At 37.9% G+C, this 22,403-nt stretch overlaps 1 protein-coding gene across 2 annotated transcripts; it reads left to right on the plus strand.

Annotated features, from left to right (window-relative positions):
* The first annotated feature begins 20 nt into the window (after window positions 1-20).
* LOC144703676 (3'-5' exonuclease domain-containing protein / K homology domain-containing protein / KH domain-containing protein) lies at window positions 21-11,777 on the plus strand. Of its 2 annotated transcripts, none has more exons than XM_078575904.1 (11): window positions 21-167; window positions 1,629-1,798; window positions 5,873-6,004; window positions 6,116-6,166; window positions 6,342-6,435; window positions 8,769-8,815; window positions 9,118-9,334; window positions 10,389-10,518; window positions 10,610-10,652; window positions 10,725-10,798; window positions 11,366-11,777. In XM_078575904.1, exons 1-11 carry the CDS (start codon window positions 107-109, stop codon window positions 11,418-11,420), a joined length of 1,074 nt encoding a protein of 357 aa, XP_078432030.1. In that variant the 5' UTR covers window positions 21-106; the 3' UTR covers window positions 11,421-11,777. The 2 variants fall into 2 exon arrangements, with proteins under 2 accessions (XP_078432030.1, XP_078432031.1); XM_078575905.1 differs by having other exon boundaries at window positions 11,421-11,777.
* The last annotated feature ends 10,626 nt before the right edge of the window (window positions 11,778-22,403 follow it).

Here is a 22,403-nt window from a genome sequence, read left to right on the forward strand (position 1 = left end):
ATGTTGGGTTTATTATTCGTTAATTTCGTATTGTTCTTCGAGTAACTAGTGTTGAGCGTTGGAAGAGAGTGAAAGAGGAGAGGAAATCTCTGGGAGAAGGCCTGAGATGGCCTCGCCCAGCGATCGGCCGCCTCACCAAACCCAAGTCCCGCTCTTTGGATGTGCAGGCATTCTCTCAAACCCTCTATTTCTGAAGTTTGATTGATGATCTACGTTGTCGCGCTTGTTCCTACGATTTTGTCCTTGATATGATGAGGTTTTTGCCTGTCTCTGTTGATGCGTCGCTAAAGAACTAGTATTTTGATTGAATCCACGTTTTAAGCTATCATGCGTAATCATAGGGAATCCCAGTTCTCTGCCAAGCGCTGTCCTTTTGATCATTAATCACGAATACCTGGATTTTACGAGGATTAGCGAGGTTTCAGGCCTTTCGTTTTGATTGGTATGTTTCGGGGGCCTATTGGATTGGCCTAAAACCTACCTCGGTGGATTTCTCGGCGATAATGTGATTTCACCTGTTTAGTAATTGTGAATAATTATAGGAAGTCCCAGTCATCTTTTTTCGAACGCAGCGCTTTTGATCATTTATCTCGACCGCCTGAGTTTTCCGGCTGTTTTTGACCGCCATTTGGACTGGCCTCAATGTTGTGGCCTTTTGGTGGTGCGATGAAATTCCGGTTTAATATGTTATTTGGAATCCAAGTCCAACCGTTACTCTTACATCTTGTGTGGATTGAATTTCAATTTTTCTTGGTTCCATTTTATTCTCTCTATCTATGTTATCCCTGGTTTGGCATCTTCACATAATTTTTGTAGCTTTTTACCCGGAACTTGGATGACCATCAGTTCGTCTTTCAAGCGTGATTCTATCAAGACGTACCCTATCATGATTCAATATTTAGTTATTGTTGCTGGGTGTTCATTTGTAAAAATAATGGTTGGGGCTTTGCCCGAGTCCTCGTGGCGTCATTTAGATGTTGACATTGGATAAATCCTGTCAAATCCTGCCGATCCTCTTCTCGGCGTTGTTCACTCCTATGAATTTATCTGTTCCAGTTTATTCATTATGTTAGGTCTCGGTTTGACTTTCTGGAGTGAATCAAATAAGTTCTGTGTGCCTATTTTCAACTGATGCGTTTCATATTATTTCTGTAAGTTTGATTGAGGTGACATTTTCATGTCCTCCATCCATGATCCTCAGCAATGTGACCTGTATGATCTACCGGAGTGACATCTCTTGCTATCATTGTGGTAATAAAATTTTGCAATCTCGAAGATATTAAGAGGATGATAACTGTTAGAGATCATCAAAAGTTGTGATCTTCCCACATTTTAAACAAGCATATTTTATCTTCCCCTAGAAAAATATCATACACACACCTCAGCATTAAATTGAGTCCACAAAACGGCAGATTACTGAGTGTAACATGATCAAGTGTACTGAATACTGGGTTCGATGAACACAGCGCAGTCGGCGAAACTCTGAAATTCTATCAAGAAAGACTTTGGTGAAACGTGACCCTTCTATATAACGGTTTCATTCGTTTCTCTTATCTTGCTTTTTCTGTCCTCGTTTGCTTGACCATTTTGAACAAATCTGTTACAATTCTTGTTTACCTTCATTGTAGGATTTGAAGCTCTCAGTGAGAATCGCCTGCTTGTTCCAATCCACACTGTAACGGATCCATCTCAACTTCCAGCTGATTTTCTGGAGCCGTCCCTGGATAGGAAGTTGGTTATTGGGTTTGACTGTGAGGGTATTGACCTGTGTCGCAATGGAACGCTTTGTATCATGCAGGTCATCTCTCGGAGATTTCTTCTCTTGCACGTTTTGTTTGATGTGTTTAAGTCATTTATGATTATAATTATCACTTAATATTAATGGTAGTATATCTGAGGAAATATCCGATTCAATGAATACCAAACAACGTTTCCAGATCTGGAAAAACAAGTTCCGCAGATTTAGAGTTTAATGAATAAGGTATTCTGCAGGAGGATAGGAATGGAGAAGATGGATGATTGACTAATGGATGGTTGAAGAAGGAGACTAAGGTCGGATTGATCTCTCCTCTCGACCAGGAGAATAGCCCACGCTCTTGTCTGTTGTCTGCATCTTATTTGAAAAACTGTCTTCTAATCCTTTTATAGAAGGTTCATCCGGCCAGCTCCCTATACTTATCTTTGCATGTGCCTCTTTAAGTAGGATGTGATTCTTTTGTCTTCTTCTTCGTTTTTATTTGATAGGTCTGAGGGAGGTCCTTATCAGTCTCCTACAAGTCATAAAAAAATGATGGAATTACGTTACCTATTGACTAAAAAATGATTTTAGTCAGCTCCTACGTGTTACTTGGTGATGTATCACTGGCTTTTGATAGCACCCCAACACAATAACCTGGGACATCCGTCAGATAATGTGTATGAGTGGCTGTACTTGAAACAATCAGAACAATGGAAGTTAAACAGTAAGGATATGCCTCAGCTTCTAGAAGTCATCGGTGATTCCAATTTATAGAAGTTAAGAGGGATATATAGTAGTATGGATCGTCTTTTTGTCATCGTCGCCCAGTTTTCACTTGAATATCATTATCATCATCATTACAAGTGATTGTGATGATGACAGCTTCATCCTGGGATGGGAAGCTCTACCTCTGATTGTGTCAGTATTACTATATTTTGAGAAGAATAAAAAGTTTTGGTCTCATCAAAAGAGGCGTTCTTAATGATGACAATCCTACATTGCTGAGGGGAATAGCATCTAGGCCTTATGGGTATTAGCATAGCCTACAAACACACATTTTAATGCTTGAGGACCTATTATGTTCTGTCATTGATAGCGAACATGCAGGTAGAACCAAATATTATTGGTGTCAAAGCACTTAGTGAGCAAAAAGGTTCTAAGTAGATTTAGGAATCTGCCATTCTTACTGATGACGGAGAATTTGTTATGAAGATGGCTTGCAGTAAGAGCAGCCTACCCCCAAAAATGCTTTGGCTACAACTGTCAAATTGGTGTGTCTCTATTTCTCCAGAATATGCCCAAGCTTTTTTTCTGCAACCTCATTCTATTCAGCTGTGTTTGCACAAGACCTTTAATGGAGTATCCCATGGGTCTTTAAAGATTATTGTACTATTTGATTGCTTTTATCTCAGGCTTTATCTGATCTAATTGTGAATGGAATGAGCTGTTCAGAGGTTTCTGATGAAATTGACCTATAAATTAGGGTAACATGCCGAACCTGAATACGTTGGTGCAAAATAACTGGATGGAGCTCTTGTGGTCCATTCCAGGTCCTTTTCTGGGTGGGGGCCCAATGGAGATGAAGTGGCAGATTATTAGCAACCAGGATGACATAATGAGCATCAGGTCGACCCTATGTGGAAGAGATGAGGGAGGCCAGCGATGGGTTAAATGGGGAAGGGGACTCGGGTCCATATGCATTTGGAGTTAGTAGAGAATTAGGTTATGGACACCTTGGAAGAGTTTTGGAGAGGAAATTATGGCTTAGAGGGAATCAATAGATCACACATGTTCCGTCTAAGTGCCACGGGGCTGTTAGGGTCATTGACTTTCAGCCTATATTGCTCTCTAATTTAACCTCACTGGGATGGCTAGAGATGATGAAAAAATTGGCATCATCATTGCCCTTTGTTTCCAACCGTGATGACGATGACAATGACAATGATGAACAGTCATGTTGAAGAATGGAAGAGTGTTGCAAGTACTCATTTCCATAGATTACCAGCTCCTTAGTAGTCGGCCTGGTAACCCACTGGGAGGAGCCCATGTACAAGGGGTACTTTCATAGGCTTTGTCCTATCAAGGTCCATCTCAAGCAAATCTAGAGATAGAGAACAGAACTCTAACAACCTTTGGCATTTTCACTCTGGTGCAGACTGTCAAACATAGAACATGTGAAACAGGCTTATCTCTTTCTTATTGGGCCTATCATGGGCCAGTTTTCTTCTTCTTGGGATTACTTTGTCCTCTCTCTGTCTTAGGGTTTGGTAATCTACCTAAACATAGAGATTGACACCTTCCCTCATGTGTCTCTCTTCCATTTTTCTCTTGTTTGGTTCTCTCTTGATGTGCCATAGCACTGGGGGGAGGCTCCTCCAGTTTCACTGCAGCCCCTCTCTATTCTCTATATCTTCTTTTCTTCGTCACATTAATCTACTCCTGGCGCACACGTTTTTTTACTGGAGAGGATAGCACATGGTGCATAAGTCAGAAACTAAGACGGTCAGATCTCACCTAGATCGATGGTTTTATGCATGTCAGAGCCCTTGGGCTGGAGAGAAGGGGATGTCCTGGGACAACTCAAGAAGATTTCCCACTGCTGACAAAATGGGAGGACGGAACTACGTGGTTGGAGGATCTGGTCCTTGACGTCCTGAAGGACAGTTATGGATCAGAGTTGGATTGGGAGGAACTCTGCATCCAAGGGATAGATGAGGCATCGAGGAGACTGGAAGTATTGGTACGTAAGATTTCTAGCACTAGTTCTGCATTGCTTACATCAATTGGAGGGAGTCATATCAGATTGGTTTGCTAGATCCTACATGTGTTTTCACAGCTTTCTGCCTTTCTGTGGATTTCTCATGCCACGGTTAGAGAATGTGAGGATGGTACTTGGAACCTGATCTTGGAAGGGGCTCTGTCAGATCAGAGGGTGGAAGAATAGATCAGTATGAAACAGACACTCAAACATGTTAGACCTTTGGGCAATAATTAAGATGGCTGGGAGTGTCGTGGCATCTCCTTGTCCGTCAGGGATGCCTACATGAAGATCACAGGGGGAGGTTGGAGGATCCAACAACCATTTACCACATGTGGTCTGTTGTGGAAACAGAAAGTTCCCATGAAGGTGCAAATTTTTGGTTAGTTGATGAGGCAGTGACTTGTGACACAAAAAAAAATGTTCCTGGATGCCTCGAAAAAATTTGGTATGCGCACAATGGGCAAGAAGATTGTTTTCATCTCTTCTTTGCGTATCAGTATGCCAAGCTGATATGGGCATGACCGCATATCCCAGGGATGGATTTCTCTTCTCACAAGGCCTTCTGGGACTCTATCAGGGAAGGCAGATCCACTAGAAGGATGGAATGGGGAAGGCTTCTCTGAGTACTATGGGCAATCTGGCTGCGCTGCAATGAGGTGGTGTTCAAGGGGAGGATGGCCTCAACAGACAATGTTCTTCGTGACATGGAGTCTCTTGTGGTGTACTGGTTTAGAAGGGGGTGAAGGGAGGGCTGTTTTGGTCATCGTGTGTATTGAGGATTCATCTATTTGAAGAACATCAGTTTGGTCGCGGCTCTAGTCTGATCTTCATATTTTTAAGAGAACTGAAGAAGATTGCTGTAGAAGAATGAACGAATGCGAAATCTATAAATCAGGCCTTTAAATAGGTTACAAGAAAAAAGGGCTGGGCTGAGGTTAGTCATTGCAGTAAACTTGATGAGCCCAGTTACTACAGCGCCATAATGAGAACATAAAGACAATAACCAAAGGAATGGAAATTAATTTGTAAAAATACTCAAAGATAAAATAAAATCTACTGAACCCATTAACTTGATTTCTTACTTCTTTTTAATGAATTATGAGTCCCTTGATTAAAGTTTCCTTCATTTCTTTATAGTTATTCAAAGTGAAAGTAGTCGCTCAAAAATGATTTTGTTTTGCTGATGTCCTTTTTGTGGCTAGCTTAAGGGATTGAAATTTTATCCTCTTCCTCAGACTTTCTCAGTATTAATTATCCATATTCATTTTTATGATATTTCCTGTTACTGATGTATGTTTTTTCTGGTCTCTTATTGTTTAGCTTTAAGATCTCTTCAAAAAATGTGTTTATAATTATAATTATGTCTCTTGCAGTTTGCATTTCCCGATGCTGTATATTTAGTTGACGCCATTGAAGGTGGGGAAGCACTTATCCAGGCCTGCAGGCAGGCGCTTGAGTCTAATCATATCACAAAGGTTATTCATGACTGCAAAAGGGATAGTGAGGTCTGTAGAAGTTTTTTTTCTGATTCTCCCTCTTATGTGCATATTCTTTCTCAGAAGATTTTTTTATTCTTAAGCTGCTTTCACCTTTTAATGACTTGGGTTTTGATATAGGCTCTTTATTATCAATTTGGAATCAAGTTGCACAATGTAATGGATACTCAGGTGATGGATTGGCATATTATTCCTTGCTGTACTATTTATTTACATATGTTTCATCTGAAACTGTGATAAATACCTTCTTTAATGCATGAAGGAAAAAGCTACTTTATCGCTTTTAATCCCATATAATAATTTGGATGCTCATTTGGTGGCTAATTTTGTAACCCTTCACTCGTAGGTTGCATACTCTCTAATTGAGGAACAAGAAGGAAAGGAACGATCACTGGACCACATTTCTTTTGTCAGCCTCCTTGCAGATCCACGCTATTGTGGTAAATTTTCTCATTGTGATTTATGTCATCCCGTTAATTTCATGGTAAATTGGAGGTTCAACTTTGCTCAACAATAATTCACCGAATCATATCAAGAATAAGCTAACCAGAATTGCCCTCTGATGTATGCTTTATACAAATTCAAAGTTTCTCGTTTGTATTTTCATGGTGGCCATTTGAATCCTATTCTTATTCCATTATGTAGTTATTTTAACTTTAGTCTAAGTTACTACCGATGATGTTAAAAAGGATGTTTTGTGGTGTGCGTCTGGGCCCAAATTTGAGAGGCATATTTATTTCGTCATGTTCAGAGGTATCAATTAATGTGCTTTTTGAAAGAAAATAGGAAGATCACCCGAAATTGGTGATCAACCCAATACTATACAGATATAAACTAGATTACTCGGTTCTAACTGTTTTTCTTTCCAACCATTTACATCCTTTCACCCTCCTGAACAGTACAGTCCATCAAAGCCATACTTCCCTTGAAAATAATCTCATTACGATGCTGTCCGATTGCACATTGCACCGTGAGTGTCCTTCCCCACTTGGCATTGCTCCTGAAGATTCCACCCCTGGTAATGAATATGGATTTCTACCCCACTTGGCATTATGAACCATCCAGTAGTTAAGCGTAGAAGAAATCCCCGACTCAGGGGATTTCTACCTCAAACCCTGCGAGAATGCAAATGCTCCTCCTAATCTGGCCACATGCCATAGTTATGCTTCAGAACCTTCAGCGTCAGATCGGCCCCACTTCGTCTGCTGCGCTAGGTTCATATTTTGTAATGGAAGCCCTGAGATGATTTAGCAGCATCAGCAGCTGGAGATAATCGTGTTACGAGTGCATTTAGGGCTGATGTTCGAGACAGGTGGCATATGAAACATGAGTGAGAAAATGTTTATTCCATTGATTAGGACAAGTGCCCAATTAGTAGATGTTAATATGTTGGGTTTGATTCCACGGATCTGAATCTCGACTAAAAACAATGGTCACATTAGTAGACTTGACAAAGCTATGACGAAAGAAATGGAAAAAGCAGGGTAATAAAGTAAACATGACCCCATAAAGTCTAATATGTGTAACTGCATAACCCCAGGGCCCCCAAATTGACAGGTCTGCAAACTACATCCCAAGAGACCAGTGCCACCCCCTACCCTCCCTAACCCTGAGACTTTCAAAAGAAACCTTGGCATCAAAGCTTTTCCATTGCATTCAAACTCCCTCTGGTAGCTTCAAGATCAAGATATAGAATACATTGATCGCTGGAATCACTGGCTACAACAGTACCAGACGTCGCCCCTTCTCTATAATACCCTGGCCAGGCACCCCTCTGATACAATCTGTATCAAATTGGTAAGAAAAAGATCAAGAAATGCAACTTACAGATGTAATGTCGCAATTCCACAGCCAGATCCTTCTTCAGAAATCTCAGAGGACGCCGATCCTCCTGTATCTAGCTCCTCTTGTTGCTATGAACGCCCTCAGAAGACCCTTGCGCATACAGCTTGTCTCTCTAAGATCTCTCACAACCTCCAAGAAGTCTGACTGCCAGCAGATGCCTTTCTTTGAGGTCTCACCTCTTATTTATAGGCATCCTTTATTCCCTAACCATTCCCAGTGAAGACTGGGAATTAGTGGCCACATCAGTGCCACGTGGGGCATTAGGTCTCCTGGTGCCTGTTGACTGGTCAACATTCTTTATTTGGCTCTCCCTTATTTTCTTTTCTCATATACTGTTTAATGGGAACTGTATCACCTTCCAGGTGCCGCCACATTTTTTATCACCAGAAGCTAATCTGTGATTGGAAGCCTGCCCTTTTTCAGTGGTAGGCCCAATAAGCTCAAGGAAAACGCCCTAATCGACATACCCAAGGCCTCAGAGCATTAGACCACCTCCTCCTGAGAAAACCCAAACCCAATTAAAGTTGACTGGGTGCTGTTAACGTGGAGCCCCAAAAATTTGTAAATAAATCTAACAGCGTGGAAAGGTTTTTAGCTTCCTCCACAGAGCCAGCCCTCCATCAAAATGTGGACTCGTCTGCATATTGCAGCAGTGTGATACCCTTTGGGGAAACAAAGTATAAATCAAAATCACTTTGAATCTGTTTATTAGAAGCGTAACTTTGTCAAATCAGTTCCTAGAATATCAGTTCACATCTTTTGCCAAATCTGCTTCACCACTTTATTTTCCAATAAATATAGCACAGTTAGTTATCTTGCTGGAACCACTGAAGAAACCAGATAACCGTGAAACTTTTTACAAATGAAATATTATTTTTTTCTCCACCTGTTATTTGTTGATAACCATGTAATGGCACTTTTTATATAGGTGCCTCCTATGATGAGAAGGAAGAGGTCCGTGTACTTATGAGAAAGGTCAGTTGCTGGTTTGCATGCTTGTCAGATTTAGAAATCTGAGAGCATTAGGAATCACTTATTAGTTTCAAAACTGTTCGACGCCTCTTCATATTGTTTGACGGGCTTCTTCTCAACTGGAATCGGAAAATATTTGATTTCACGACTGGTTCAGCCCTTCCTAACTTCTTGCCCAAAAAACTTTGCTTTTCAAATTTTCTGCTTCGCAAAGTATTATCCTGTTTTATGATGAGTGATTTTGTGTTCTCCCTTAAATGAGCATCCAAGTGAATCAGATATGAAAATTGTAGCTTTGGTGACAGGATCCAGGGTTTTGGGCTTACAGGCCCATGTCTGAGCTCATGATCCGCACAGCTGCCGATGATGTCAGATTCCTTCTCTACATCTATGGCAAAATGATGGAAAAGCTCAACAAGCTCTCCCTCTCTCTTCTTAAAGTCCGTGGATCACTGTATTGCCGCTGTTTCTGCCTTGACAACAATGAATTCGCTGATTGGCCCCCTGTTCCCTCTATCCCGGGTCTTTCTCCTCTCTTTCTGCTCTCTCTTCTGTGTTATCTCTCTTCTCTTTCCCGTTCTTTCTTTTTTCTCTCTTTCCGTTCTCTCTCTCTTTATTTTCCCTCTGTCATTTCTGTTCCACTATCTTTTTCTCCTCTCTCTCTCTCTCGGCCTTCTGTCTGTCATTGTCTTTCTCCAATCATTTTCTTCTCTCTCTCTGTGCCTTCTCCCTGTCATTGTCTTTCCCCAATCATTTTCTTTCTCTCTCTGTGCTTTCATCTGTCACTTTATTTCCTCTTTTTCTTCTCTCTCTGTGTTTGCCCTCTGTCTTTCTCTCTTGTCTTTCTCTTCTCTGTCTCTCTGCGTTTTCCCTCTGTCATTGTCTTTCCTCTGTCTTCCTCCTCACTATCTCTCTTTATTTTCCCTGTGTCTTTCTCTTTCATCAATCTTCCTCTTCTCTCTCTTTACCTCCCCTGTTTCTTTCTATTTCCTCTATCTTCCTCTTCTCTTTCTTTATTTCCCCTGTGTCTCTCGCTCTTTCTATTCTCTGTGTTTCTCTTTTCTCTGTCTTCCTCTTCTTTCACTCTCCCTCTTTCTATCTTCTATTTGTCTTTCTCTTTTCTGTCTTCCTCTTCTTTTACTCTCCCTCTTTCTATCTTCAATTTGTCTTTCTCTTTCCTCTATCTTCCTCTTTTTTCACTCTTTCTCTTTTTACTTTATGTGTCTTTCTCTTTCATCTGTCATCCTCTTCTTTCACTCTCGTTCTTTCTATTTTCTATGTGTCTTTCTCTTTCCTTCTCTTTCCTCTATCATCCTCTTCTTTCACTCTCTTTATTTTCCCTGTGTCTTTCTCTTTCATCTATCTTCCTCTTCTCTCTCTCCCTCCCTGTCGTTCTCATTTTTCCCTACCTTTCTACTTATTTCATCTCTATCTTCTGTCTCCCACTATTTTCATTATCTTTCTATTTTCTCTCTTTTCACTGCTCCCTCCATCTGTCCTTCTCTGTACTCTCTCTCTATATCTGTCTTTTGATCTTCCATTCCCTCTCTGTTTATTAAAATTTATGAGTTGGCAGGAGAGCTGAAGGCAGAAGGGTACCCAGCGGAGGAAGAGATACTTTCAGTGCTAAATGTTCCTCCAGGGGGGATGGGCCGCGTGATTGGGAAGAGAGGAGCATGCATCATGTCAGTCAAGCAGTCCTGCAAGTTAAGCTCCCCCATGACCCCAATCACCTCTTTCTGTGACCCATCACTTTTTTTCTCACACATACACACTCTCTACCTTGGTCCTTTTCAGCGCAGAAATCTTCCTCGGAGGAGACAAGGGACCCCCAGACAAGGTGAATTTCTTTCTTGGTTGATGGCTATGAGATACATAGAAGAAAAGATCGTTATTGTTGTATGTGTAACAGGTGTTCATCATCGGCCCAGTGAAGGAAGTGCGGAAAGCAGAAGCCATCTTTCGAGGCCGCATGCTGGACTTATGGTAACGGACGGCAATAACTCTTTCTTGCTCTCAATAACTATCTCTCTCTATCCCAGGAAGCCAGTTATCTGACTTGAACTCTTAGATCCAAGAAAAGAGAGAGAGAGAGAGAGAGAAGAGCAGAGTGCGAGAGGATCTCCATGGGAGTGGGGCCAGACCATTCTAGGAATAACTAAACTCAATTAGCATTAGAGATTTATATAGTTATTCAGTGATTGAACCCCTGGAAAAGGGAAAATACATTTATCAGATGATTATACTGTTGCAGATGTACTAGATATTGGAAAGTGCAAATCCAATATCTGTTTTTACACGTACTTGTTACTATAATACCTATATCAGACGCCATCATATATCCTGATATTGGCATTCCCTTATGTCTGAGGGATATATTCCAGTACCAGATATCAGTTTTCCCAATATCCAACACGTCGGTACTTGATATTTGATGATATTATAATTCCTATTTGTAGAATGAGTAGAGCACATTAGAATATGTAGAATCAGTATTATAATTCACATATTTTCTACATAAATCATATTGTATATTACATTTAAGTTCACTAGGTTGTTTGATATCCTTGTGCAAATTGCAAAAACTGGCGAACGACTGGGTGAGTAGGTGATTGCAAGTCTATCCTTCCATGAGAGATTGTTGGGCTGTGGTGAGCCACCAGTGGCAGGAGACTGACAACAAGGGGCGAGGGAGAGAATAAGCAATGGCCAAGTGTGGGCAGTGGTGGTGTTATGAACAAGATACACCTGCTTCTTCGTCTTCTTCTTCCTCTTGTCTCAGTAGTGCCACGGTCAGGGTGAGCAGCCATGAATGGTATCTCTTCATTCCCATTCCTCATTCCCTTCATAGAAATTTTTTATCCATCTGTCTGCTATTTGGGCAATTAGCTTGTTACACATGGATAATGTTTTCCTTTATGTTGAACTGGTTTGTTTTTGTTTTAATTATTTAATAATTCTATTACTATTCTTTTATTTTATTACAGTTGGACTCTCTTTGTAAAAAATCTGCCCAAAATTATGACTGCATCTGGTTGTTATGTCCCAACCCAAGGCACATCTGAGGTGGAGACCAAAGCAATGAAACATCTTGTTGGGTCTAAAGTTACACACAGTGATCTGTCATCATAGATTACTTTGCACCAATTGATGGTGGGTACTATACATAACTTTCAATTCAGAAGAAACACATAATAAGAAAAAAGTTATCATGCAGTAGGCAGATTCGTGCACTATTTTCTTGGGAACATCTCAAGGTTTGTCATCTACAAGGTTTCATGATATGACAAACTGAAGGGTGCTATCAACGAGAAACATCATCGATCATGCTGGCTATTGGTGGTGAATCACATGAAGTGGTACTACGTCCACCTTGAAAGGCTTACACATGAAATGAGACTAAGGACTTAACGAAGGAATGATTAATTAATATGATGTAGAGCATTGTCGAGACACTACAATTAAGGACTTGTACTGGTTTGCAACACATGTTGACCTAGACTCTCCCCAGCAAAAAGGTCATTAAGTGTGGATGATCCAAGCACACATCCTCAAAAATAAAGCTGAGGCAGTGATGAAGTTATGGGTTCTCATGTGCCAACTGCACAAATAAAGCTGAGGCAGTATCACACCTTTAAAGAAATTCTTCTAAATTGGTCGGGGATCACAACTAAAAATGGACAAGGTTGAACTCATACAGCAATCAGATTGGCTATGATATCAAACATTTAAGTGTTGGTCACATGCTAATGCGGCAAATCTGGAGGAAGAAGGGTAGGAGAAAAATGAGTAGTGGTGATGCTATTCATTAGTAAATATATTCCAAATAATTTTGATGTTCATTTCATTCATTTATCACCAAGTATGAATTTCTTCTGTATTTCCTAGGACATTAAAGAGGAATGGTTGGCTGAGAAGGTTGATATCAGAAGCTAGTATTAAAAAACTATCAGTTTTAATTTTTGGAGAGTCTTAATATTTTGTTTACTTTTTATGCATGTACTTATAGAGATGCACGATTTATAAACAATATCATGTTTATTTATATTAATCAAAATTTTAATTCTCCATAAGGATTGACGGATGATCGGAACCACAATTTGACTGTGGGACCTATATAAGAAGGGGTTATGATATTACATTAAATTAATTAATAAAAGGCATGCATAGTACATCAATTTTTGCACCATAATGATAATACTTCATGTTACCACAGTTTAAGTTGGGCAAAAGATCTTTCAGAATGATTTTATAATATACTTAACACGGGGGTACTTTTACGGTCCTTTTGAATTTGTATTCAATAAGAAATTGATTCTAAGTTAGATAATATTTTCTTAGAAATAGTGAAGGTATTTACTCTTATTTTTATTGCTTCAGTATTTGCACATATTTTTTATGTCAATCTATTTAAGAAATTAATTTTACTTCTCCAAAAGATATTCACAATATTAATTCAAGCTATTTCCTGGTTATAAATTAGTTTTAAGGATTTAGCCCAACCATTTATAGATTTGTTATTATTGCATTGTGATTCATGATTCCCATGATGACTGAATCATTAGATTGAAAACATTAGTTTGTAAGCATAGATATGAGTGGTGTGATATCAAAAATTGTTTGTACACATTAAACCTGCCTTGGACACAAAGACATGTGGTTAAAAAACCTGATTTTTTCATATAAATGTGACAAAATGCAGCCAGACTTTGGCCGTAGGCCTTTCCATGTACCAAAATGAGTTGGATAAAAGGCAAGACATGATGGCATGGATTATTATGATCTTCATTTTTGTTTTGTTTCCTTTTTATCTTAGATGACACGTTGCAACTTATCACTGATTGGTGGACAAAAAATGATGAGGCATGTGATAACCAATCAGATGGTAAGATCTAATTTCAACTGGTAGCTATGTGTAGGATAGATTGAACAATCAAGAGATTTTGCTAATTTAGGTGAAATGTCTGGAGATGTAGTTGTTCAATTGAGTAAAAACTTCAGGGATAGATTCATCTTTTTACCCCCTATCCATCCATATGGTTGCATTGATTTAAAGAAGTGGGGAAGATATAACAAATGTTCTTAAAATTGTGCTAACCTAGTGTTTCAGAAAGGGTAGCCTGATTCTGGATTAAAAACTTCTCTTGATCTTGAAGTCAAACTGAAAGCTTCTTCTGAATTCTTTGATCTATTTCTTTAACGTCTGCACAATTCAACGACCTGCACTTGATACATATGCATTTGGAGAATTCTGATGATTAAGAACATTGCATTTCATTAAAGAGCATGCTTAAAATGCATATAAACTAATCTAGCATGGTTCTAACCAACATCCATGTGGTAGATTCTATATTTTATCTCTTTAGATCCAGAATTTTATAATCCCTAATTTCAATTTCCTATATCCAGTTTTTTCCCCAAAATTACCATAGAAAACTCAATTCATTTTCCCTTTCAATTTTTACATCCTATAAATATTTCTCTCTTTTCTAACTTTGTTTAATGTTTCAGAAAAACAAATAAGTTCATTTTTTTGAATAAATGCTTCCCTGTGGACCAACCCCTATATCATTCTATGTTTGTTAAGAATTGATCAAGAACTATTTACAAATATTATTGCATTGGCAAAAATACGAACAACACATTTATTTGAAATTAAACCAAAGCATTTTTAGCCCAATTATTTTTATTGCGCGAGGAGGTTAGCAACTTGAGACTTAGTGAGTTGTGGCGGAGGAGTTTTTTTGTGAAGATATGAAAATATTGTTCAGCTGAGAAGCATATTTATTTACTACTATTATATTGTTTAATGATTTTCATAACATTATATTTCAAGGCTGTTATAAGTAACTAAAATATTTGAGTTTCATATCCATCTAAAAGTCTAGCGCAAGAGATGATTTGTTATGTAGTTAGAGTTATGAAGTTGAAGTTGAAGAGTCAACATTAACGATTTTATGGACATCCAAAAGAGAAGCTTTTGGTAGTACTTCCATCATGATGAACAAAAAAAATTTTGGTTGGCAAGAGGAATGTCTTGTTGGAAGATGTAAACATCAAAAATAATTGTATCTTATTCGCAAATATTTTTATCTTACTCTTGTATATAAGTCATTATACTCAGGATTTACATTCTTAATGAAAAATTAAAGTGACTCCATTATAAAAAAAGGCATTCATACTTGATATTCTATTGATGCCTCAAATAATTTCTCTAGTCACAATCATTTGTAGGAGAATCATCAAACAGAAAAATTATCAGTTGAATGAAATTATAATGCAATAAATATAAAAAAGAATGATAATAATTTTCAAAAAAATGCTAAGGGAATCAATAAATTTTCGGTCAAAAGGCTTAAATTTAGGATGGTTTTTTTTATATGATTCTTTACATGCATCCTAAGTATCACATTATCCATTATATATAAGATCACAATATTTCATTATTTTTTCTATGTAAATATGAACTTGTTGAATTGTAATAAAATAATAAAAATATTGAGTTGGTATTCCTCTGGATTATACTTTAAAGTATTTTTGCACCCCAAAAATATATAAGATTGAAAAATAATAATACAAAAATTCTATAACTTAATGACACCTGCTCCCTAGGAACAACACCAATTGATAAAGCATAAATAAGGGTTCGTAACATCATTTGAAGTTTCTTGCTTATATAAATATATAAGTCTCCTTAGTAGCACAGAGAGATCAAGGGTCAAATTCATCAGGAGCAAGAATTGAAGGAGGAAATTTTAAGTATAACTTATATTTTAACAAATTTTAAATACTTTTATAGTAATTAAATCTAATTTAGTAAAATAAAAATATTCAAAGTTAATTCAGAGTAATAAAGATGATGAGAAAATAATTGTATGATTTAATCTAATTTATTCTAATTTTTAAAAATAGTTAAGGAGTTTTTTGTCAATTTCTAGTGTGTGAATGGAGTGGACTGGGTGAATGAGTAACCATCACTGACTTTGACAGAGATGTCAATGGGTATGCACCAGCTAGCTGTGAGGCAAGGTAAGTGGTACATGTTTACTGTCATTGGTGTTGAAGGAGCTGGAGGATAGGGAGGCGTGAGTGAAGGATTTGGTGGTGGCCTTCAGGATGGTGAAAACGTATGCTATCCTGAATGAAAATACCATTTGGAAAATAATAAAAAAATGACAAAAAATGAATATTACACTAGCAATGTCTTCAGGAATGCAAATATTCAAGTTGTGCTTTATTATCAAAACTCTGGATTATAACTTCGCTCATGTAATCATTCACTCTCTAGACTTTACGAATCCAAGTGAGATTTTGAATGATCAAATCACTCTGCTTATTGTATTAATGCAAAAAATGCAAGGTTAAATTATTTCTAAAGATAGGGGGTTTATTTAGAGATCAGTGGATATGGATGGATAATGGAAGAGAGACAAAGGTAACCTCAAAATTTCAGCCTGAAACTCCTTCGACATATGTCGAGATTATGATTTGAAGTTGAATCATTCTCAATTATCTGATTTTTCTCTTCTTTGATTCATTTGGTGGATTTCTAATGTGGAACTTTTTTCTAGAAAATAAAAAAAAATTAAAGAACTCCTTAAAATTTTTAGATGAATAAAAATATCTTTTATAACTTATACAATTATATTCCTTATGAAAATGATATCGAACAAGTCCATTAAGTATAAAAATTTGAATAAAAAGTAGACTGTCATTCTAAAAATATTCATAAACCTCAGAACTATTTAAATAAATTTAAAATTATATATTCTGACATATTAAAATTATCCACTATGACTTAAATGTCATATAATTAGAAAATTACAACTTCATTATTAAAATTTCACAAATCATTTTTAGCCCTAATTAACGCAGTTATGACCATTGCAATGATAAACATATGAAATATATGAGGTTATTTTTGAAAATTAGCATGTGATTTGTTGTGATCAACACAGAGGATGGATGGTTGCTGCTCTTTTGGGAAATATTTCAGTAAAGCAATCAATACAAATTTATTATAACTAACTTTCAAACAGGTTGATGGATGTTATAGTTATGTAAGTGGTCCTCAAACCTGAGACGTCAAATAAATGGTGTGCATGGATGATTGAATTTTTACTACAACTTATGAGTAGACATGGTCGCTCAGTTTGTTCTGTGCGAATGTGTGCGAATTGTGTGTTCTGTTTGGTTATCCGAACAGAACAAAATTGAATTCGCACAGACTCATGTCCGGTTCGGATTATGCAAATTGTGCGAATTTTTTTTAAGTTTTTTTTAAAAACCTTACTCGATTCTTCCCTCTCTCTTAGACTCTCAGTCTCTCGTCGGTCATGGCTACCCTATTTCCGCCTCTCTCTATCTCTCTACTCTCTATTCTCTACTCTGAGCCTAGGGTCCCTACGGTTTCCGTCGCCAGACTCGCTGCTCCAACACTGGATTCGAATGAGGAGCATAGTGGAGGCAAAAATAGGAAGCGAATTTTTTTCAGATATCTAAGGTTTTGGTACGTTTTTTTTATTTTTGATTTCAGTTCGTGTTAGAATATTGGTTGCCGTGAGATGTTTTTCTTTTTTGAATTCAGTTTGTGTTTTTTTTAATTTTGAAGTACCCATTCTCTCTCTATCTATGTATCTCATTTTTTTCAATTTGATGCCTTTTTTTGGGCATCTTTTGATCCACCCCCATCTAGCTGAAGATGTATGTACTGTCTCGGTTGATCTTCAGTTTGTGGATTAATTCACCCTTCTGATGTCGTGATTGGGTTCGTCTGGTGTGTCAAAAAGGTAATCGGGCTTGGGATGCAGGGATACTGTCGATGGTAACCTGTTAAGTAGGGATACAGGGCAGAGATTACGATGATCATGATATCTCTTCATCACTATCATCGTCCATCTATCCATGACCAATTCGTCAATATCATAGCCATTCTTCCAAGACACTGTTTCATTTAATCATGACATTAAGCCTTACGATACCGTCATGACGCCTAGCGCCTCCAGTCGGGTTGAGTCAATACCGCAATTGTTCAGCTGGTGATGTTTGGATGAATTAGATATCTTCTAAGCAAATACCGTAGGGTCGAGAGATATGAGATGGGTGATGGACATGAGGGACTGAAAAAAGTTTAATATTTCATGATGCATTTCAAATATTTTTGGCTAAGAAATGGACCCAGAAATCAGTGAAATAATTTATGATTCACTCTGTTTCCCGTTCTCATTAATCTTTTGTTTGAGATTAGCATATTAAATTGAACTAGGAACTGAACACCCCTGCAATTCTCTTTAACCATCGTTGTAATTCGTCTCAACCTACTTGGAGACACCTTAAGAAGATCAGATTTATAATTGAATTATGAATTATGACCATTGTAGACTCGTACCTGAATATAGTTTGAGGTATTTTCTTTCAAACAGACTGAGATGATGAAGTTCTCAGAAATATGTGAACCTAGATCATATCTCCACATTGCACTGTGAATCTAGAAATTTGTGAACCCAGGATTTGTCCCCTATAAATCTGAAGAACCAATGGCTTCTTCAGATTGTTTATATATGAGAGGCACATAGAACAATTTTTTTATCTTGATCAAAGGGAACACGAGCAAACTCATGATTGGCTTCATCATCTGATTCAAGATCTACGTTGTGAAACATTCACATGATCTGCAACTATTATTTGATTTATTATCAATTTGGTTGCTATAGCCACTAAGATTTGTGGCCTTGTTGACTAGCCATAAATGTTCAATATTTTCATACAAACGACATTATATCTTCATTCTTGAATTAATTTATGAATGAAGTGAATGACTAAAAGGTTCAGTAACACCAGAATCACTTCATTCTTGAATTAATTTTTCATTTCATATCTTCAAAGTGTAATGTATATGAGACATGCATTTTTCCTTGATGCTTTCACTGAATCATGAAGGGGCCTTTAGAGCTTTGGATGATATCAGCAGGAAGTTTCTCTCGGAATTTGTACATTTTTCCGCCTTTTTGAGTAGCGTCATCTGCATGTTTTTTGCTTGCAAACACAAAGAATTTAGACTGAACAAACTTTTGCTGTCATTATTTGTCTGGATATTGGTCAATGCAATACTCCAAATGAAATATCCATGACCAATTCGTCAATATCGTAGCCATTCATCCAATACATTGTTTCATTTAATCTAACCATTTCCAACACATTTAATTTTGATATTTAAATTTAACTTCCCATTGCCCGTTCAAATACATGAAGGCACTGTGGGCAGCTTTAAGATGCATGATTCTAGTGGAATGCATAACATGACTTTTGGCAGCATAGGCTATATCTGTTTTAGTATGAGCAAAAGACCTACATTTATCCATTAATATTTTTGTAAACTAACATATCATCAGCTTCAACTCCATCCTCAATCCTGAGCTTATGATTGGAAATGATTGTTCAATGTTTCACTAAAGAAAGCAATAATGTATTTTTGTTGCCACAGAAAATACAAGATGGGAAATATGAAATTTCAATCTATGGAAATTTTTCGAGTGACTAAAAATTGTCCCCTTAATTGATTCACGAAACTGTTGGATGAAGCACATGTTTCTGATGGAATTTTTTGGATAAAACTGCAGTAGTTTTCTGTTGAGGTTAATAGTAATTATGAGTGGGAGATTGTGTGATGTGGCCTACATACACAACATGGTATCTTACTGCATGTGGTGTGAATGTCTTTTTATTTTGGATTGACCCAAGTCGTTGAACACTAAAATGAACCCAAATTGTGGTTTAAACTTTTCACTATCTCACTTTATGATTCATGATGATAATCATGCATTTGTCTCACCGATTTTTTCCCTCTACAGGGTAGCTTTCAAAAGAAATTAATCAGCGCACAAAAATGCTTTCGAGACAAAGCTCTCCATGGTGTTCTCTGTCTTCCCCATAATGATAAGAGCAATTCCTGAATTTTCCTCGGAGGTATTTTATAAGGTGCGTAGATATGTGAAAAAGGAGACACGGATGGGAGAATATTTTTGTTACATAATTGTCATATATTTCATTTGTTTTGCTTCTATATCTACCCGGAGGAGGACGCATCTATATTTCTACATTATAGTTGTCATACATTTGATTTATTTCAATTTAAAACTCTGCTTTAATATTTCTACTTATAACTGCTCTTCAAAATTTGTCTCAAATTAGTTTGATATTGGATGAATTATTAGATAAATTTATATTTTCAATTGTAATTTAGGATGCCTAGAGCACCTCTCTCGCATGCTTCTGGTTCTTATGGAAGCTTTGCATCATCCGAGGGGAGTGTTGACCACAACGAAAAGAAGAAAAAGAGAAAGAATGAATGTGTTGCACGGATACACTTCACATAAGTGGCGCCAAAGGTTTTCACGTGCAATCTTTGTGCAACTCGTACTTGGGGTCGTGCTATGAGAGTAGAGCAAAATAAGTATAGTTGTAGTACGGTCCTATGGCAACATTTGCTAAATGTGCACCGTAAACAGTATAACGAGATGGACGCTCAAGAAAACAGCTCTTCTAACCAACCATAGGTGGTGAACATCTTTGGCCGACAAGGTCATGAAAAATTGTACTTCACTAGTCACACGTCAGAGACGACAAAATAAGAGCTTGTACATTTCATTTGTCAGTCAGCCTCACCATTAAACAGTGTATGTAAGAAAAACTTCATACGACTACTTTGATCCATCTCACGAGAGGAGATATTCATATCATCGACAAGGGCTGTGAAGGAAAAAGCTTGCAAGCTTTATATTGAGTTGAAGAGCAGTATTTGTGACCGATTGGAGAGTGTTGATAGAGTGGCCATCCCTTTAGATTGTTGGACTTTTGCAAATCGAATCTCATTTATAGGTCTCACCGTTCATTGGGTAGACACGGAATGGAAAATGTGTGAATGTTTTCTCGCTATACGCCAGTTGGAGAGATCGCACACTGGGGAGTGCTTGAGCGAGATTATGTTGGAGGTTCTTGCAGAATTTAAGTTGAGCGCGAAGGTATGCGCTATTACGATAGACAATGCTTCGAATAACGCAACAATAATGGTTATATTAGAATGGGAGTTGCGCCCAATGAACGCCACTTTCACTGTAAAGAGACATGTCTTGTCCATTGCACATGTGATCAACTTAGTTATGCAGGCCGGATTGAAGGCTCTCGATGTCGTTGACAATGGGCCCGAGTCAAGTTCCATTGATGAAGTAAACCTCACAAACCTTGATGATGTGTTGGATGTAGAGGAGTTCGATCCTCCTGCTATTTCCTTAGGGGATGTTGTTCGATGCCTAAGAGATATGGTTATCGCTATACGAGGATCGTCGAGGCAAGAGGTGAAGTATTTTTCATATGCAGACAGTTTAATATGTCAAACATGATGAGGATCCCTATAGATTGCCCTACTATGTGGAGCTCCACTTTCAAAATGCTATGCGGGTGCATTGAGAAGAAAATAGTTATTGATATGATGATGTCATCCGCTCTTCAAAAACGTGCTTTACTTGACGCAAAATGGGACCTAGTAGAAAAATTTGTCGATTTACTCAAACCACTCCAGCATGGTACCCTCTGTTGCTATTCACAGCAAGGCACCAACATCAAATGAGTGTATAGTCATTATTAAGGGATTGATGAAGCATCTTGAGCGAATTAGAGTGGGTGTATCAAACTCCTCCATGCTTCCAATTGGACACGCTATCTCCGCTAGGCGAAGGAACGCCTTATCTAATGTGTGTTCCGCTATGCAGGTGAAGCTAGATAAATATGTGTCCGCACTAACACAAAGTGAGGCTTTCACCATCACCTCTCTACTTGATCCATCTATGAAGTTTCGCTTCATTGGTCTACAGGCTAAGAATGAGGTTCTATATACCATTCGCAATATCATGGAGTCACATTCAGTATCCAGAAACCTTGGGAATCAACCCACTGAACCATTTGCTCTATCAACGACGAATGATTTCATACAAATGGAGCTCGAAGAACTACTAGATCCGTCCGATCTACCACAAAGAGTTGATTCGATTGAAGTGTTCGACATATACGTGATGCCACCCCCCAACATTCGGTACGAAGGTGTTGCATTGGTGGAAGATCAAGGGTATCATATAATGTGCATTTTTAGATTTAAAATCGCGTACTTCCCTTCTTGAATATCTGATGGCTTTTATCCCCATAACAGGTTAGGTTTCTTACCCTGCATTAGCATTGGCAGCGAAGGATATCTGTATTGAACTATGTTATTGCTCCTTGACTTGGTGCACAAAAATCATGATGATGGTGATGGTAAATTCTTTCATTTTTTCATGGCGCAGATTAGTTGTCCAACATACAATACCAGTGACGAAGATGGAAGAGGACCGCGAGCTAGATGCGAGACTCCTCTAGCAGTCCTGTGGAAAAATAATCCTCCATCCAATGTTAAGAATACTCTATAATTACTGTGTCTTGGATGATTGTTCACTCATCTTTTCTCACATATTTGGATCTGTATTTTTGGAATTTAAATGAGTCGTGACCCTCATATCTCTTTTCCTTTTTTACTAATGTTTTTTTTGTTAGCACAGCGTCG

The sequence above is a fragment of the Wolffia australiana genome, chromosome 5, assembly GCF_029677425.1.
Source record: "Wolffia australiana isolate 7733 chromosome 5, ASM2967742v1".
In the NCBI taxonomy this organism is placed as follows: domain Eukaryota; kingdom Viridiplantae; phylum Streptophyta; class Magnoliopsida; order Alismatales; family Araceae; genus Wolffia; species Wolffia australiana.